The sequence below is a fragment of the Sphaerodactylus townsendi genome, linkage group LG03, assembly GCF_021028975.2.
Source record: "Sphaerodactylus townsendi isolate TG3544 linkage group LG03, MPM_Stown_v2.3, whole genome shotgun sequence".
Taxonomy (NCBI): Eukaryota; Metazoa; Chordata; class Lepidosauria; order Squamata; family Sphaerodactylidae; genus Sphaerodactylus; species Sphaerodactylus townsendi.
Window position 1 is genome coordinate 13,383,379 of NC_059427.1, and position 16,986 is coordinate 13,400,364.

A 16,986-nucleotide genomic window follows, 5' to 3' on the forward strand; every position below is an offset into this window, starting at 1 on the left:
AAGGTGGAAGAAGCAACAAGGACTATTTTACACCTGCTCCTAACCAATAATGATGACCTAATTAGTGGAGTGAAAGTAGTAGGATCCTTTGGTGGGTGTGATCATGTTCTCCTGGAGTTTGTTATACAGTGGAAAGGGGATGCTAATCATAATCATACACGCATTCTAGATTTTAAGAAAGCAGATTTCAGTAAGCTTAAGAATCTACTAGGTGCGATCCCATGGTTAAAAAAACACTAAAAGAGAAGGGAGTATGTGATGGCTGGGAATTTCTTAAAAGTGAGATTCCTTGGTGGAAAGTTATGGAAGGAAAAACCAAAAGTTGACTGATCACGTAGAAGTATTTAATATAAAGATTATGTTGTTTAAGAGAGGTGGTAAATGTAATTCCATTCTACGTTTGAAATATTTACGTGAACGCCAAACAAAGTTATTGGAATTTAAATAATTGGTTTACCTTTGGCATCATTGTTAAAGATACCCTGTAGGTGGGTATTAACATAATGGTTGAGTGATTTCATAAGAATCATGGAGTTTGAAGAGACCACAAGGGCCATCAAGTCGAACCCCCTGCAATGCAGGAACACACAAACAAAGCACTCCTGACAGGTGACCATCCAGCCTCACTTTAAAAATCTCCAAAGAAGGAGACTTTACTCACCCCATGTATTCCTGTGATCACAGTTCCCAATCTCCCAAACCAGTCCAGCCCCAGCAAACTAATACAACTACCAGCAGTTGTGACTATCCTTCAGACATATGATATTTCACCCTGACTTTACACATACCCACCACTGGTACTCTATTTCCTTGATAGTCAGTTAGTAGTACATCACAAGATCTAATATTCAAATCTTCCTGAGGGCAGAATGTTTTATATGTGTCCCATCAGACAATGGAAATTGCTGAAGCGGAATCCACTTCCATCACAGGAGGGACATCCTGTTTCCTCATGGTCACTGTCAGCTTTCTCTGGATCACTGGTTGCACATGGTTGATCACGTCTGCTGAGTAGTCACATCATGTCTGTCCCATTTGACTTGTCAGGGGACACTTTCACTGTTCTGGTAGGGGTTGGGTTGGCTGGGTTGGCTATTTTTGAAGGCTGGGGAATAAAATGACCCCTTAAAGCAGCTGCTATCTCTTCATATGACATTACCAATAATTTCCTAGGAGCTATCAACATTGTGGCTAGGTCAAAAACCCCATCTCCTCAAATGCTCCAAAAAACTGCACATGGGTCATAAAGCAATCAAAGCAAATACAACCCATCAGTTTTGTGACCCACCGGAAGCCAAATGGCGGCGGCGGCGGCGGCGGCGGCGGCGGAGGAGGAGGAGGAGGAGGAGGAGGAGGAGGAGGAGGAGGAGGAGGAGGAAGAAGAAGAAGAAGAAGAAGAAGAAGAAGAAGAAGAGGAAGAAGAGGAAGAGGAAGAGGAAGAGGAGGAGTTTGGATTTATATCCCCCCTTTCTCTCCTATATGAGACTCAAAGGGGCTTACAATCTCCTTTCCCTTCCCCCCTCACAACAAACACCCTGTGAGGTGTGTGGGGCTGAGAGAGCTCCGAAAAGCTGTGACTAGCCCAAGGTCACCCAGCTGGTGTGTGCGGGAGTGTACAGGCTAATCTGAATTCCCCAGATAAGCCTCCACAACTCAAGCGGCAGAGCTGGGAATCAAACCCGGTTCTTCCAGATCAGAGTGCACCTGCTCTTAGCCATTACGCCAAGTTCAAAATTTGCTCTGTGGCCACTTTGGATGTTCACACACCTTAAATTCCAGTGTTTATTCCCTTGACTCCGACTGTGTGTGCCCAACACAGTACAGATGTAAAGTCAGGGAATAACACAGACAGGAATCTGCGGGTTCAGATGCATCTGCTCAGCACCTTCACTACTGACCTAAATCTTCTTGGATGGATACATCTGGGAGAAAGAGGAAGGTGACCCATAGAAGGACTAACCTTTAGCCAACTTTTTCCCAGTGAAGATATGGGCTTCTCTTTTCTTTTCCTTCCCAGGGGCTTTCACACCCTTTTCCTCATGCTGCACAGCCCTCTTAGAGTCCTGATCCTTGAATCAGAAAAGGAGCAAAATGTGGAAAGGAAAACAACTGCAACACCTCCTAATGTGGAAGAAACCAAGAGAGTTTCCAGATTGCTCTCTGGCATCCATGCACGGAGACGGGACACACCCACTCAGCATCACAGATGGTCTGCAGCTCTATGTCCCTCTCCCAACCCAATTACTGGCTTCCACTGCTGTAGTCCACTCTGTTTTTCTTTTGAGCAGTGGAGGATATGAAATCCATCTAAGACAACTACGGATTCCAGCAGAACTTCTCTGTCCTACTCATAACATAAATAACTTAAACTGACTGTTGTTGCTTAGATTAGTGGTTCTCAACCGGTGGTTCTTGTAGACCAGGGGTCTGCAACCTGTGGCTCTTCAGATGTTAGCCATGCTGGCAGAGGCTGATAGAAATTTTAGTCCATGAACATCTGGAGAGCTGCAGGTTGCAGACCCCTGTTGTAGACCAAAGATATGTAGAATTAGTCTAGATGGGACCCAGGGTTTTTGTAATGATTACTAGAAAATTGTCCTCCTTGAATATCCACAACCAGAAAATTGTCATGTGTCATCTACTGTCAACTCCACCTGCCACATGGCCCCTTCCCCACATGCAGAATAATGCACTTTCAATCCACTTTCAATACACTTTGTAGCTGTGCAGAATAGCCAAATCCACTTCTGAAAGTGGACTGAAAGTGCATTATTCTGCATGTGGGGAAGGGGGCACAGATCATCTACCAATTACCTTTGGACATGCCAATGGAATCCGTGGACACTGTGTTTCTCCTATTTTCCCCATTTTCACTGCCTACAGACAAATTTATCCCTAACAAAATTGCTGCAATACCCCCCTCCAAAAGAATGGTGGCTGGAAAAAAGAAAAGGGGGGGGGGAAATGCCCACACAGAACCCGGGGTGGGGGGAGACGAAACAGTATACTGAATTTCCTGCAGAACTTTGGGTCTACTGACTCATTCAGTGAGCTGCAAACTTCTATATTTATCATACTTAAAGCAATACAACTGCAAACGGATTCCAGAATGAGTTGAACAGGTAAGCAAATTTATTGGTTGTAGTGATTCATGGGGCAATTTTGTTTTCTTAAAAAACACTAACATTCAAACCACATTAATAAGTGCATAGATTTCTTTTCTGTTGCTGACACTCACTTGTAAATAGCTGTTAAGTTGATCAGCGTGTTGATTCAAAGACATCATTAATGTGTGAATACAAGAAAAGACAGCATCACAATTATTATTCCTTTTTCCACGTACATCAAAACAAACAAGAGCTGAGGTTCAAATGTCACCTTGATGACATCCAAATTTTGAGTTCATCAAAGTCTCAGAGCTACTTATAGCAGAGAGGATGCTTGAGATCATGATTATGAGTTGGATCCAAGCAGCTTTTGAACTAGTAAAAAAGGGGCCCACTCTGAACATTCAGAAGACTATGCTGGGCATCATGGGACATGCACGGATGAAAGCCACAAGGGACTGAAAAAGTACTAAGCCAGACTGAGTGAAAAAGCTGGCTGGATGTAATCTTACGATCTGATTCCTCCGAGGCCGTTGTCCTGAAAAGTCATCAGCAGGAAAAAGGTGCAGAAAGACTGAAGATACACACATAGGGCCTTTCCCCACTTACCATAAGGCCCGCGCTACTTGAGGAGAGTAGCGCGGGGTTCCTCCTCCCTCCCCACGGCAGGGGCGGCCACAGCGCAGCCGACCCGACGCTGCTGAGCTTAAATTAAACAAGCGCCCCCTCGAAGCGCTGGGGCGGCATCCCAGGCGCTCTTCTGAACGGGCAGCCTTTTGACGACCATCTTCAAGCACAGAGCTGGAAGTGCGTGGGGACGCACTTCAAGACGCCTGGGATGCCTCACGCTGAGAGCAGCGCGTGGCATAGGGGGGATGTAAGGGAGTGGGGAAAGGCCCATAGAATATAAGCAAGATGAATGTTAAGAGTGTGACAAAGCACAGCACTTGTAAGGTACTGGAGGTGTTGCAAATCCAACCATGGGTGTCAAGTCCAGGTCTTCTTTAGACATTCCGGGGGCAGGCTGGAAAGTGAATCTCTGGAGGAGACTCGTAAAGAACAAGAAGAGCTCCATTTTGGCCAGGGTTTCCCCTGCACACATTCTTCGACCTGTGACAATGAAAATGGAACACAGAAGCCAATTACATTTCTTTAGAACGTTTTTGTACTGACCATGGAATAGTGCCCCACTCCGCACAGGCCAAAAACAACAGAGTCTAGTTGGTGTAAATGGAAACACAGCTGCCCCGGGGCATTCACATGACTGGGCGTCCAGTTGACAGTGAACGATTCGGCAGGGCTGCGAGGCTTTGCACAGAGGCGCAGCGGGGGGGGGGGGGGGTTTGTTGGTCGCTCATTCCTGCGTAGCTAGAATGCACACATGTACCCCAGTGGTGGGATTCAGCAGGTTCGCACCACTTTGGCAGAACCAGTTGTTAAAATGGTGCTTGTAAACAACCATTTGTTAAATTATTTGAATCCCACCACTGATGTACCACCACAGCCATGCTGACATCCCATGAGACCCCGATACAGCCCTGTGCAAATCAAGAGTCGAGCAGAAGCACCTCCTGCCCAGATGTTCACTCAGCACCAGTTGCAGACTGGCATTTTTTAAAAGACTCGCTCATTTAGTGATTCATTTGGGGCAAAATAGGACATTGCACCTTTGCTGCAGTAGCAGCAGCAGTAACTGTGCAAAGTTTCCCCCCAAAAAGGTGTTTTTACCATCCTCACACCACTGTTTTTGGCCCCCGCAGAGTGAGTCAAAGAGTTTGCTATGAAAAGATGAAACAGACAATGCTGTCCTAAGCACGTCTACTCAAAATCCTATGCAACAGAATTTACTCCCAGGAAAGTGTTCTTAGGAATCCATTGCTAGGAACGATGTAACTATTATTCTTACTGAGAAAGAACACTATTGATGAAAGAATAACAAATGCCCAGTGAAAGTTCTCATATCATACCAAAAAAGTCACAGAGCGTTCAAAGTTGTAGACATTTTGGTTTAGCAAAGTGAAAGACAGCTACCAGTGATGACATTTGTGACGGATTTGCCTACCCTGAAGGGTTGGTGGCAGTGTATTTTATGGCCTTTGGTGAGACATGTGGTGGCCTTGGCAGAAACTCAGGAGAGAGTCAGGTAAACAGCACACTCCATATATGAGACACTAATTCCTACCTGTTGATTGTCTGACAGAAAACGCAGTTCACCTGGTGCCACAGGTAGAGGGAGCCAAAAGGGCTGATTAATATAAAAGCACGGAGAAGCCTGTGAGGAGAGCTTTTAAGCTTTTAGCTTTTGGCTTTTGGTTCTTGGATCGAACGCTGTGAAGCAGAGAGAGATCTCTTGCAGCTTGTGTTCTGTCAGGAGCCAGACTGCTCTGATCAGGCTGAGGAGGCTTGATAGAGTGTGTGGGAAGGCCCTGAGATTGATGGAAGGTGACTCCACCAGTCAGGTGCTTGGCTGCTTGGCTGTCCAGACCTAGTGTCTGTCCAACCCCAGTTCAAAACCCAGTCAGGAGAAGACCAGTCCATAAGGGGGCAGTTAGGGTTAGGGTTAGGGTTAGGGTGGCGAGTGTGTGCCAGAGTCCTTCTAGTCTTAAGACTTGGGTGAATAAGAAAGGGTGTGGACCAGAGAGAATCTAGTGTCTCTGTGTGTGACAACTAAAAGCTGAAACCTCTTTGTGAGAAAGCAAGTAGTACTTGGAACTTGTGTGTAAGAAAGCATAAGAACCAGAACCTCTTTGAGAAAGAGTATTGTGGCCACCTGCGTGTGACCAAAAACTGTAGTGTAACTGACTGAGTATCCTTTCAAGAAATAAGCTCTTTACTTTCTGTAACCAACAAGTGTTTAAACCTCTCTATCCAACTGAGAAGCCTAAATTTCTGTTCAAATGAACTTTAAAAAGCTGTTTCACGATACCATAAGTGCCAGTCTAAATCTGTGTGCCTACAAGCGGGTGGTCTGCAGTTAAGCCAAAACCCTCTCTGACAGAGTTTCCCTCCATTTTTGTTAGAGGCTCTGTTGTTTCCTCCCTCAGCTAAAGGGGAGTGTAGAAGTGGGGGGGGGGGTGTTTGGAGGGCCAGTGACCAATACATTATATTGGTGGTCCAAGGCTCAGCAGTTAACAGTGACAGGTGACAGGTGACAGGTTAAAAATAATATTTTTGGTGGTAGCGTTTTGAAAGTGGCCCAGTCATGATAGCATTCTTCCAAATAAATGTGCTTAGGACATGAACACCTCATCTATTAACTAAGCCCACATATTTCTAAAATTGGTTACCTGCAGAGAAAGGCATGAATGCGTCTCTCTTTACAAACTTTCCCGCAGAGTCCAGAAAGTGCTCTGGGTAGAATTTATGTGGTTTCTCCCATTGAGTTTCATCTTGCAGCACAGAGCACAGCAACGGGAGGATATAAGTTCCCTGCAAAGTCAAAGCAAAATCATTGAAGAAAATGAAGATCGTTTCTGGCAGTAAAAACTTGTATTTAATGTATTGTTGAAAGCTTTCACGGCCGGAATCACTGGGGTGCTGCGTGGTTTCCGGGCTGTATGGACATGTTGGCCATGTATGGCCAGCATTCTCTCTTGACGTTTCCCCTGCATCTGTGGCTGGCATCTTCAGAGGATCTGATACTAGGAAAGCAAGTGGAGTATATATACATGTTGGAGTGTCCAGGGTGAGGGAAAGAACAATTGTCTGTTAACAAGTAAAGGGTGCAAATAGCAAGCTAGATTTACATATGTTGAGCGGGATCCACCCATTAGCATGTGAGTAACAATGAAGATAGCAAGGTCAATAGGTGAGGGCATCTGAATAGAAGTAGCCTGGCCTTTGTTCCCTTTGATTGTTTACTGTCTATAGTCATCCTGTGTTTGTGTGGAGCTGATTAGTCACTGTCTTGACTCTAGTGCCGTGGTGGCGAACCTTTGGCACTCCAGATGTTATGGACTACAATTCCCATCAGCCTCTGCCAGCATTGCCAACTGTAGGGGCTGATGGGAATTGTAGTCCATAACATCTGGAGTGCCAAAGGTTCGCCACCACTGCTCTAGTGTCTTGACTCTAGTGTAATACCTTTGTAGCACCATTGTTGCCAGTGGGCATAGTGTCTCATTTTATATTCCTGGTATACACATTGCCCACATTTGTCTAAAGACAAAGAGCAGAATAAAATATAACATGACAAATTTTCTACTACAGGTTCACCACATATGTAAAGGTGTAAAACCTGTGGTACTTAGGCATATCGGCAAGTAAAGCCATGAAGATCGTTTCAAGAGGTAGCCATGTTGGTCTGCAGCAGAAAAACTAGACTAAAGTCCAGTAGCACCAGAGACCACCAGAATTTGGGGGATACAAACTTTTGACAGTCAAACCTTTGTTAGAAGGGAGAATTAACTCTCAAAAACTTATACCTCAAAAATCTTGCTGGTGTCTGCTATTGGACTCAAATGAAGAAGATGAGTAAGCCAGCCAAAGCTTCTAGCTCAGGGGTAGGGAACCTGCAGCTCGAGAGCCGCATGCGGCTCTTCTGCCCTTGCACTGTGGCTCCACGAGCAGAGCCGCCGGCCCCATCCTTGCCCGCCCTGCAGGCAGTAAAAAGGTTAAAAAAAACCCTATATATATAGTGTTATCTTTATTTTAAATGTCAAAAATTATTTGTGGCTCCAAGTGTTTTCTTTTCCCATGGAAAACGGGTCCAAATGGCTCTTTGAGTGTTAAAGGTTCCCTACCCCTGTTCTAGCTAAAGGTCTGACACTACAAAAGAAAAAAGGCAGCCCTACATGTTAACCCAAATGTGAAAAGCATAAGGAAAGCAAAGTAATTATTAGACTTTAGTGGAAAAGATTAGAAAATTTCAAATATTTGGGCAAGAGTCAACCACAGCTAGCTGTATTGGATTGCAGCATTTTAACCAAAAGGTCAGAGAAGTACTTACTTCTCTTACTCTTAAATTGATGGGATTTAGAATGGCTTAACTTACTTCCACAAAATATTTGAAAACAGGGTCTCTGATGAATTAATGAATTGAGATCCCATATTCAACTGAGCAAAGGTCATGACGTTAATGCAAAGAAGTTAGACTGGTCACCTTGGGAATGGAGTAGCCTTTAAAAGCGACATCCACAGTGGTTGCATGTGGCACGTTTGCTGGGATAATATTAGAAAACCTCTGGATTTCATGGATTACTGCATCCGTGTATGGCATTTTTGCACGATGTTCTGTCTGTGGCTGAGCAGACCCAATCACCTCGCGCGTATTTCTTTTCCTTTCGGACTTTTTGCCTGAGAAAATAAAGCATTTATTTCCATAAAAATAAACTTCATGGTTCAAGCTGCATCTTTCAAGAAAGGAAGAGTATGGGGTATAACATTTTTAAAATAAATGCATAACACATAGATATATATGACATCCTCTATTCTAATACAGAAGTTGGCCAAATATTTTAGATAATTTTAATCCAGTGTCTAGAACTGTGAATGGGCAAGAAAGATCTTTCTGCAAACCTGAAAAGTGTCATAAAAAGGGTCAAATTCGCAGAAAAAATGTGAAATCTTTTTGTAAAAGTTGTGGGGAGGGGTTAAAAACCTTAAAACCATAAAATGAGTCACTGTAGCTTTAAGTAAAAGATTCCCTCATGTGTTGTAACTAGGCTACCACAGCATTCTAAGCAGTGGTGGGATTCAAATAATTTAACAACTGGTTGTTTACAAGCAACATTTTAACAACCAATTCTGCTGAAGTGGTGCAAACCTGCTGAATCCCACCACAGGTTCTAAGGCTTGGTTCTGTCACAGAAAGCAAAAGGAATCAGGCTCTCTCTTTCAAGGCCTAACTTGGTCTTTGAGGGGACATCTTGGGGTTCGGGTTGTGAGCTCCCAGTTTGGAAATTCCTGGAGCATTTGTGGTGGGGTCAGGGGCATAACGAGGCAGCCCTGGGCAAACTGTAGCCCTGGGCAAAACCTGAGTTGGATGCCCCCCCCCCCCATGGGCAGCCACTCCACCACGACCAAATTTTTTTTGCACCAGGACATTGGTGCCTGCAGGGGGTGCACTTTTAGACATATCAGCACCAGAATTTCAGCATATCATTAGGTGACTGTCCTTATGCTACTCCCCAAGTTTGGTAAAGTTTGGTTCAGGGAGTCCAAAGTTATGGACTCCCAAAGGGGGTGCCCCATCCCCTCATTGTTTCCAATGGGAGCTAATAGATGGGGCTACAGTTTTGAGGGCCCATAACTTTGGCCCCCCTGAACCAAACTGCACCAAACCTGGGGGGTATCATCAGGGCAGTCTCCTGATGAGACCCTGAAAGTTTTGAGACTGTGCCTTCAGAAATGTCCCCTCCCAGCCTGCAATCCCCATTGACAGCAATACAGAAAACTCAATGCAGAACAAAGATTCTTGGGCAAATTTCTAGGATGTTCCTGAAGGGGCGCATTTTTTGAATGTATCTGCACCAAAATGTCAGGGGTATCATCTGGAAACTATCTAATGGGACCCCTATTGACAGCAATACAGAAAACGCAATGCAGAACAAAGATTCTTAAGCAACCTCTAGGATGTTCCTGAAGGGGCGCATTTTTTTGAAATGTATCAAAGCACCAAAATGTCAGGGTATCATCTGAAACTATCCTAATGACCAGGATTTGGTGCAGTTTGGTTTTAGGGGTCGAAGTTATGGACCCTCAAATGCGCGGTACCCCATCCCACATTCTTCGCTAAGGAGATGGGGGGCTACCAGGTCCATAACTAGACCCCCCAAGTTTGGTGAAGTTTTGAAGTTTGGGGTCCAGTGCTTATGGGATTCCCTAAACAAGTAATTCCCATCCCCCATTATTTTGTTGAGGAGATGGGGCTACCTTCCTTTTAGAAGGTCCATAACTTTGATTCCCTTGAAGAAACTTCGTACTCCAAACATTGGGTGCTTACTCAAGCGACAGTCTCCAGATGAACTACCCCTTTTCGAAATTTGCGATAGAATACCATCATGACAGAATCTCCAGATGATACCTGGTATGCCTGATAACTAATATGTCCAAGAATGCCCTCCCTGCAAGAACATCCCGAAATTTGCCCAGGAATCTTTGTTCTGCATTGAGTTTTCTGCATTGCTGTCAATGGGGGTTGCAGGCTGGGGGGGCACATTTCTGAAGGCACAGTCTCAAAACTTTCAGGGTCTCATCAGGAGACTGCCCTGATGATCCCCCCCCAGGTTTGGTGCAGTTTGGTTCAGGGGGGCCAAAGTTATGGACCCTCAAAACTGTAGCCCCATCTCCTATTAGCTCCCATTGGAAACAATGGGGGATAGGGGCACCCCCTTTGGGAGTCCATAACTTTGGACTCCCTGAACCAAACTGCACCAAACCTGGGGGATAGCATAAGGACAGTCCCATGATGATATGCCGTAATTTGGGTGCCGCTAGCCAAAAAACTGCAGGCCAAAAAGGAAAACCACTAAAATACCCAAAAACGAACCCAGCATTTTGATGCCCCCCACAAGGTGATGCCCTGGGCAGCTGCCCACCTTGCCCAATGGGCATTACGCCAGTGGGTGGGGTCTAAGGAGGGCAGGTTTGGGGTAGGGGAGACGCCTCAGCTGAATATAAAGCCACAGAGTTCAACCATCCAAAGCAGTTATTTTCTCCATGGAGACAGATCTCTATAGTCTGGAGTTCAGTCGTAATTCTGGGGGACCCCCAAGTCCCAGCTGGAGATTGGCAACCCAAGGCCTGAAAGCGACTTCTGGGTGAATTACTAGCATCTGACTTCCATTACTCAACTAGGCCAGGCTATTTGCTACTGTTCAACACAGACTATCATGCAAAAGCCAGTATGTTGTAACTACTAGAGCTTCAGAGCAGGGTGTGGGAGGCCCAGATTCAAATTCCCATCTTGCTGCAGAAGCTCACTGGGTGATTTTGGTCCAGTCATGTACTTTGACTGTAACCCACCTCACAGGGTTGTTGTGCAGATAAAAAAGGAGAGGAGAAAAATGTAAGCTGCTTCAGCCCCTGCTGTGGATAAAATTGGGGTTAAATAAATAAATAAATAAATAAATAAACATATCTAAAGATGGGAGGCAGCTATAAAGTCATTTGATAAATGGTAGAGAAGGAGGCAATAAAAATATAGACATGCCAGGAGGGTGATAAGAAGAAATAGTGTAGAGAGGGCTAATAGGGGAAAACAGAGGTGCCACCTCACAAGTCTTTGAAGGATCCCTACAATGGAAGTGGTTCCCTATGATGGAAGTTGGGAAAACCTGGAGATTTGTAGGATACAGCCTGAGGAGGGTGCAGTTTAAGCAGGGGAGGGCCTTCAGAAGAGTATAATTGAAGTCGTTACGACGATGCAATGAAGAGACGAGACACAGCGATATCAGGAAACCAGTGGAGAGAAGCCAGCGGCTAATCTAGCTGATCTGGCTGGTCTGCCGAGCTGGGGTCCCTGGCACCTTTATTAAGGGTTTGGAAAGGCGGGAGAGCAGGAGAAAGTTGCGCAATTCATGACTCAGCGGAGGGCTGCGTACGTGCAGGGAGAAACGTTCCAGTCTGGGTCGAATCCACATTCAGGCATCTTGTGACCCGGGTGTCTGGGGGATCTCGTGTGAGTCCAGGAGGGGACAGATGGAGCAGGCATTCCTGTGCACTTTCTGAAGCTCTACTGGGTTCGCTAACGCACCCCTACATCTAATGCCATAGACTCAACCCTCCAAAGCATCCATTTCCTCCATGGGAATAAAGGTTGCGAACCTCCAGGTGAGGACTGGAGATCACCTAGAATTACAACTGCTCTCCGGATGAGATCGATTCCCCAACTGATGGAAAACACTCACTCTGAATTTCAGGGTACTTCATCATTAACAACAGGCCCCAGCGTAGTGTGGTTGAAGTGGTCTCTGTGCCAGCAGCGAATAAGTTACCCACTAGTGCCTTAAGGTTTTCATTATGGAAAAACCTGTTAGACTGGGTCTTCTCCTATGGCAAGAAAAAGAAAGCATTGAAAGATGATAAGGGGGAAATATCTCTGGGATAAGTGAAAAAATAAAATGTTTGCAGGTAACCACACTGACCCAAAGCAAGATTCAAAAACAGAAGCCATGTAATACATTTTATTAGCACCACTCAAAATTAGATGGTTTCATCAATGGATTTTGCCATATAGCCTGCCGTCTCACTAATGAGTAACCTCTGTGATCCAAACTTTGAAGGACCACCTGCTCCCATATAACCATGCTTGCAGCCTTCTTGGAGAGAAAAACAGGTTATGAGTATCTAAATTAAGAGTCTCCAACATGGTGCTCATGGGTGCCATTGTGCCCACCAAGTGTTTTTAGAAAGTGTGCAGGGCCAGATGGGGCTTATGGCAAGCAGGCATTCTGATTGGCTCTGCCAGATTTAAAAACTTCCTACTAACTATACAAAGCTTTGGCATTAAATGTCGATAAGTGACTATGACAGTTATTCGTAACCTCACACCCTGCCTCCTCTGGTAGCCATTTTGTTGCTGTGCCCACCATTTTGTGTCAGAATTCCATTGCCACCCATAAGCTCAAAAAGGTTAGGAACCTCAGAACTAAATAAATGAGGCTGATGACGTGACAAATCCTAAAACTTGCTAAGGCACAAGATGGCCACCTAGAGCATCTTGAATCCTAGTTTACATTACGATAAGGCATTCAGTTCCATTTCCCTTTTCGACAAAGGACAAGCCAATTTAGACAAAGCCAGCTACTGGTCAAGGAAGTCCAGAGCCATTACCAGGTGAGTATTGGAAATGGAAACTAGATGGTATATGGTTCTGATTGGTAACAGTAGACCTTTAAGATGGAGATTCCCATGGGCTTGGAGAAATGTAACTTGAATTGTCATTTGGCTGTTGTGGGTTTTCTGGGCTGTGTGGCCATGGTCTGCTAGTTTTCACACCTAATGTTTCACCCACACCTATGGCATGTCACAATAAGCTGTGTTTTTCTCCGTGGCACGGTGCCTCTCTCCACACTGTACCATGGAGAGAAACAATGCTTACCATGAAATTCCTCTAAAGATGCCAGCCACAGATGCAATCAAAATGCTTGCAGCTAAAATGACCAGAAAATGACCACAACTCAGAAAACCCAAAACAACCAGTTGATTCTGGCTGTGAAAGCATCCCTCATCCCCGCCCCCCTCCCTCCCTCCTACCTCCCCTTCCCTCTTGTTATTTGATTCCCTTTCCTCCTTCTACTGGTATGAACGCAATTTTAAGGGCTATAGCTAATTTTAATTGTTATCCCTTAGTGGAATACTGATGCCAAGAAATAATAGTAGAATTTTATTGATTTTATTGTTGCCTGTGTGGGCAACGTGTGTCCTCCAGAGACCGTTCTGGTCATATATCAGAAACTGCTGAAAATTAAGAAATTCTTGCTAGTTTGACAGGCTGATCTTTTCCCAAGCTAGATTCTTTACCAATTTGTCATACACTTGTCATACAACTTTAAACTCAGAGGTTTAAAGTTCATGTGTGGCATATTTAACAGATGGTGTCACCTCTTGCTGCCGAATAAGGAAAGAATCAATCAAGTTTCTCTGGTCGTTTGCATCCAGTTCTTTAAGGGATTCTATGAAGGTGGCCTGTATGAAGGCATACAGCTCATCTCTGTTATTCATGACTGTCTTGCAAGCTCCAAACAGGAAGCCCAGAGCAGGAAACATGTTATATAGCTAAAGGAATAAAATACAAGTAAAAAAAAAGATTACTGACAGTTGTCAGGCAGAAATCTCAAAGTATTTTTGCACCAATACCTTTGCTCATTTTCTACAAAGGAATAATCAATGACGTAAAAAGATGCCACATTACCCTTGGAACTATATTTGAAACATGCTTTGGTACCTTGAGTCTTTATGGGGCTTTCTCATTGCCTGCAAATGATGATACAGAAGAAGAGTTGGGATTTATACCCCACTTTTCTTATCCATAAGAAGTCTTGAAGAGGCTTACAAATTCTTTCCCTCCCTCCCTCCACAAGACACCTAGCCCAAGGTCACCTGGCAGGTTGCATGTAGAGGAGAGGGGGGCGGGGGCGGGGGCAGGGGGGAAATGGATAACAGTCTGCTCCTCATGTGAAGGGGCAGAAATCAAACTTGGTTCTCCAGATTAGAGTCCACCTGCTCTTAAGCACTCCATCACATTGAAGCATCACCACACTGAAGCATCTGAAGCAGAGTTAGATTTGGGTCCAGTAGCACTTCGGACACCAACAAGATTTTGGGAATATAAGTCATCAAGGGTCAAAACTCCCTTTGTCAGATATCTAATGAAAAGCCCAGAGACAAGACACAATTCAAGCTACCAGAGGGTCAGAGAGAGACAACAGATTATTAGGACATGACAGAATAAAAGTTAGGGCAGAAATCAAGATCTGCAAGGAGAGACCAAGACCAGGCAGGAATATAGTCAAGAGCAGGCATGGTGTCAGGACCTGCCAGGCAGAAAAGGTAAATTATGAAGTCAAACAGGCACAGGTTAACACAATCTTCACATTTTTCTTTCTCTTTCTCTCCCTTCCACTCCAGCTTCCATTGCACTGAACAATTAGTTCTTAGAGAATCTGCACTTGGAAAAACTGAAATAAGAACACTTCCGCACATGCAGGATAATGCACTTTCAATCCACTTTCAATTCATTTTGCAGCTGGATTTCACTGTGAGAAATAGCAAAATCCACTTGCAAACAATTGTGAAAGTGCATTGAAAGTATACTATTCTGCATGTGCAAAAGTGCCCTAAGGGTGGTATGCTGGCCAGGTGCCTTCTCAGCTCCCCACCCATAACGTTGCACCTTTCAGTAGCAGGGGCCAAGTTGATTTTTGTTATAGCATTGGTTGTGAGTGTTCAACAAAACAATTTTAATGAATAACTGTGCTGGATCAGCTGCTATTACAAGGGACACACGGAGAGACAAGAATAGGAATCTAAGGTAATTTTCATTGCTTTCCCCGTCTCCTGTAATGATTTTCAATGCACGCAAAGGTGTGTGCAGAGCCAGCATTGTGTAGTGATTAAGAGGGGTGGACTCTAATCTGAAGAACTGGGTTGGATTCCTTACTCCTCCACATGCCTGGCGAACTCTTATCTGTTAAACTGGATTTGTTTCCTTGCTCCTCCATATGAAGCCTGCTTGGTGACCTTGGGCTAGTCACACTTCTCTTCAAATTCTTTCAGCCTCACCTACCTCACAAGTGTCTATTGTGGGGAAGGTAAGGTTTTGTGACTTCTTATAGTAAGAACATAAGAACTAGCCTGCTGGATCAGACCAGAGTCCATCTAGTCCAGCACTCTGCTACTCGCAGTGGCCCACCAGGTGCCTTGGGGAGCTCATGTGCAGGATGTGAAAGCAATGGCCTTCTGCTGCTGCTGCTCCCAAGCACCTGGTCTGCTGAGGCATTTGCAATCTGAGATCAAGGAGGATCAAGATTGGTAGCCATAGATCGACTTCTCCTCCATAAATCTGTCCAAGCCCCTTTTAAAGCTATCCAGGTTAGTGGCCATCACCACCTCCTGTGGCAGCATATTCCAAACACCAATCACACGTTGTGTGAAGAAGTGTTTCCTTTTATTAGTCCTAATTCTTCCCCCCAGCATTTTCAATGAATGCCCCCTGGTTCTAGTATTGTGAGAAAGAGAGAAAAATTTATCTCTGTCAGCATTTTCTACCCCATGCATAATTTTATAGACTTCAATCATATCCCCCCTCAGCCGTCTCCTCTCCAAACTAAAGAGTCCCAAATGCTGCAGCCTCTCCTCATAAGGAAGGTGCTCTAATCCTTCAGTCATCCTCATTGCCCTTCTCTGCACTTTTTCTATCTCTTCGATATCATCCTTTTTGAGATGTGGCGACCAGAACTAAACACAGTACTCCAAGTGCGGTCGCACCACGGCTTTATATAAGGGCATGACAATACTTGCAGTTTTATTATCCTAATTTTCCAAATTATTCCCGGCATAGAGTTTGCCTTTTTCACAGCTGCCCTGCATTGAGTTGACATTCCAATGGAACTATCAACTAAGACGCCCAAATCCCTTTCCTGGTCTGTGACTTATAGCACTGACCCTTGTAGCGTGTATGTGAAGTTTGGATTTTTTGCCCCAATGTGCATCACTTTGCATTTTGCTACATTGAACTGCATTTGCCATTTCTTAGCCCAATCACCTAATTTATCAAGGTCCACTTGGAGCTTTTCACAATCCTTTATGGTTCTCACCACCCTACATAATTTGGTATCATCTGCAAACTTGGCCACCACGCTACCCACCCCACATCTCTCCATTGTGAGAACTTCCCATTTATACCCACCCTTTGTTCCCTGTAGAGAAAGGCAGGGTATAAATCCAGACTTTTCTTCTGCTTATGTTTGTGTGTGTGTGTGTGTGTGTGTGTGTGTGTGTGTGTGTGTGTGTGTGTGTGTGTGAGTGAGATTGAGAGAGAGAGATGGGCCCCTTCCGCACGGGCCATAAACAGCGGCCTGGGGACTGCAAAAATGCCGTCCCCAGGCCGCCGTTCGCACAGGTGATTGGGCTAAGAAATGGTCGGCCGCCCGGCGCCGAGCCGGCATTTTCAGAGTGCGCTTCCCAGCCGCTTCCGCATGGGCCCTCCGGGAGGGGAGGCGTGTCCCCAGGCCCCGGCGACGCGCCGGAGAGCAGGTGAGTCGGATTAAGCGACGGGCGCTTCCAGTGGCGCCGTACTTCCTCGTTCTTTCTGAAAGCGACCCGTCCCATGCGGACGGTCTAACCGAAGCGTTATCGAGAGTCGGCGTCAAAAACGCCGACCCAAGCCCTTCCGCCTCCATGCGGAAGCGGCCATTGAGAGAGATTGAGAGAGAGA

The 16,986-nt window shown here is 45.2% G+C and overlaps 1 protein-coding gene across 1 annotated transcript in view; it reads right to left on the bottom strand.

The window, feature by feature from the left end:
- Nucleotides 1-4,011: 4,011 nt before the first annotated feature.
- LOC125428895 (cytochrome P450 2K4-like) overlaps nt 4,012-16,986 on the bottom strand; it is a 31,617-nt gene continuing 18,642 nt past the window's right edge. The window contains exons 5-9 of the mRNA XM_048489604.1: nt 13,653-13,826; nt 11,957-12,098; nt 8,209-8,402; nt 6,395-6,536; nt 4,012-4,217 (exon numbers count right to left, since the gene is read on the bottom strand). Coding sequence (XP_048345561.1) covers nt 4,030-4,217; nt 6,395-6,536; nt 8,209-8,402; nt 11,957-12,098; nt 13,653-13,826 — 840 coding nt within the window. The 3' untranslated portion in view covers nt 4,012-4,029. The remainder of the gene's footprint in view (nt 4,218-6,394; nt 6,537-8,208; nt 8,403-11,956; nt 12,099-13,652; nt 13,827-16,986) is intronic.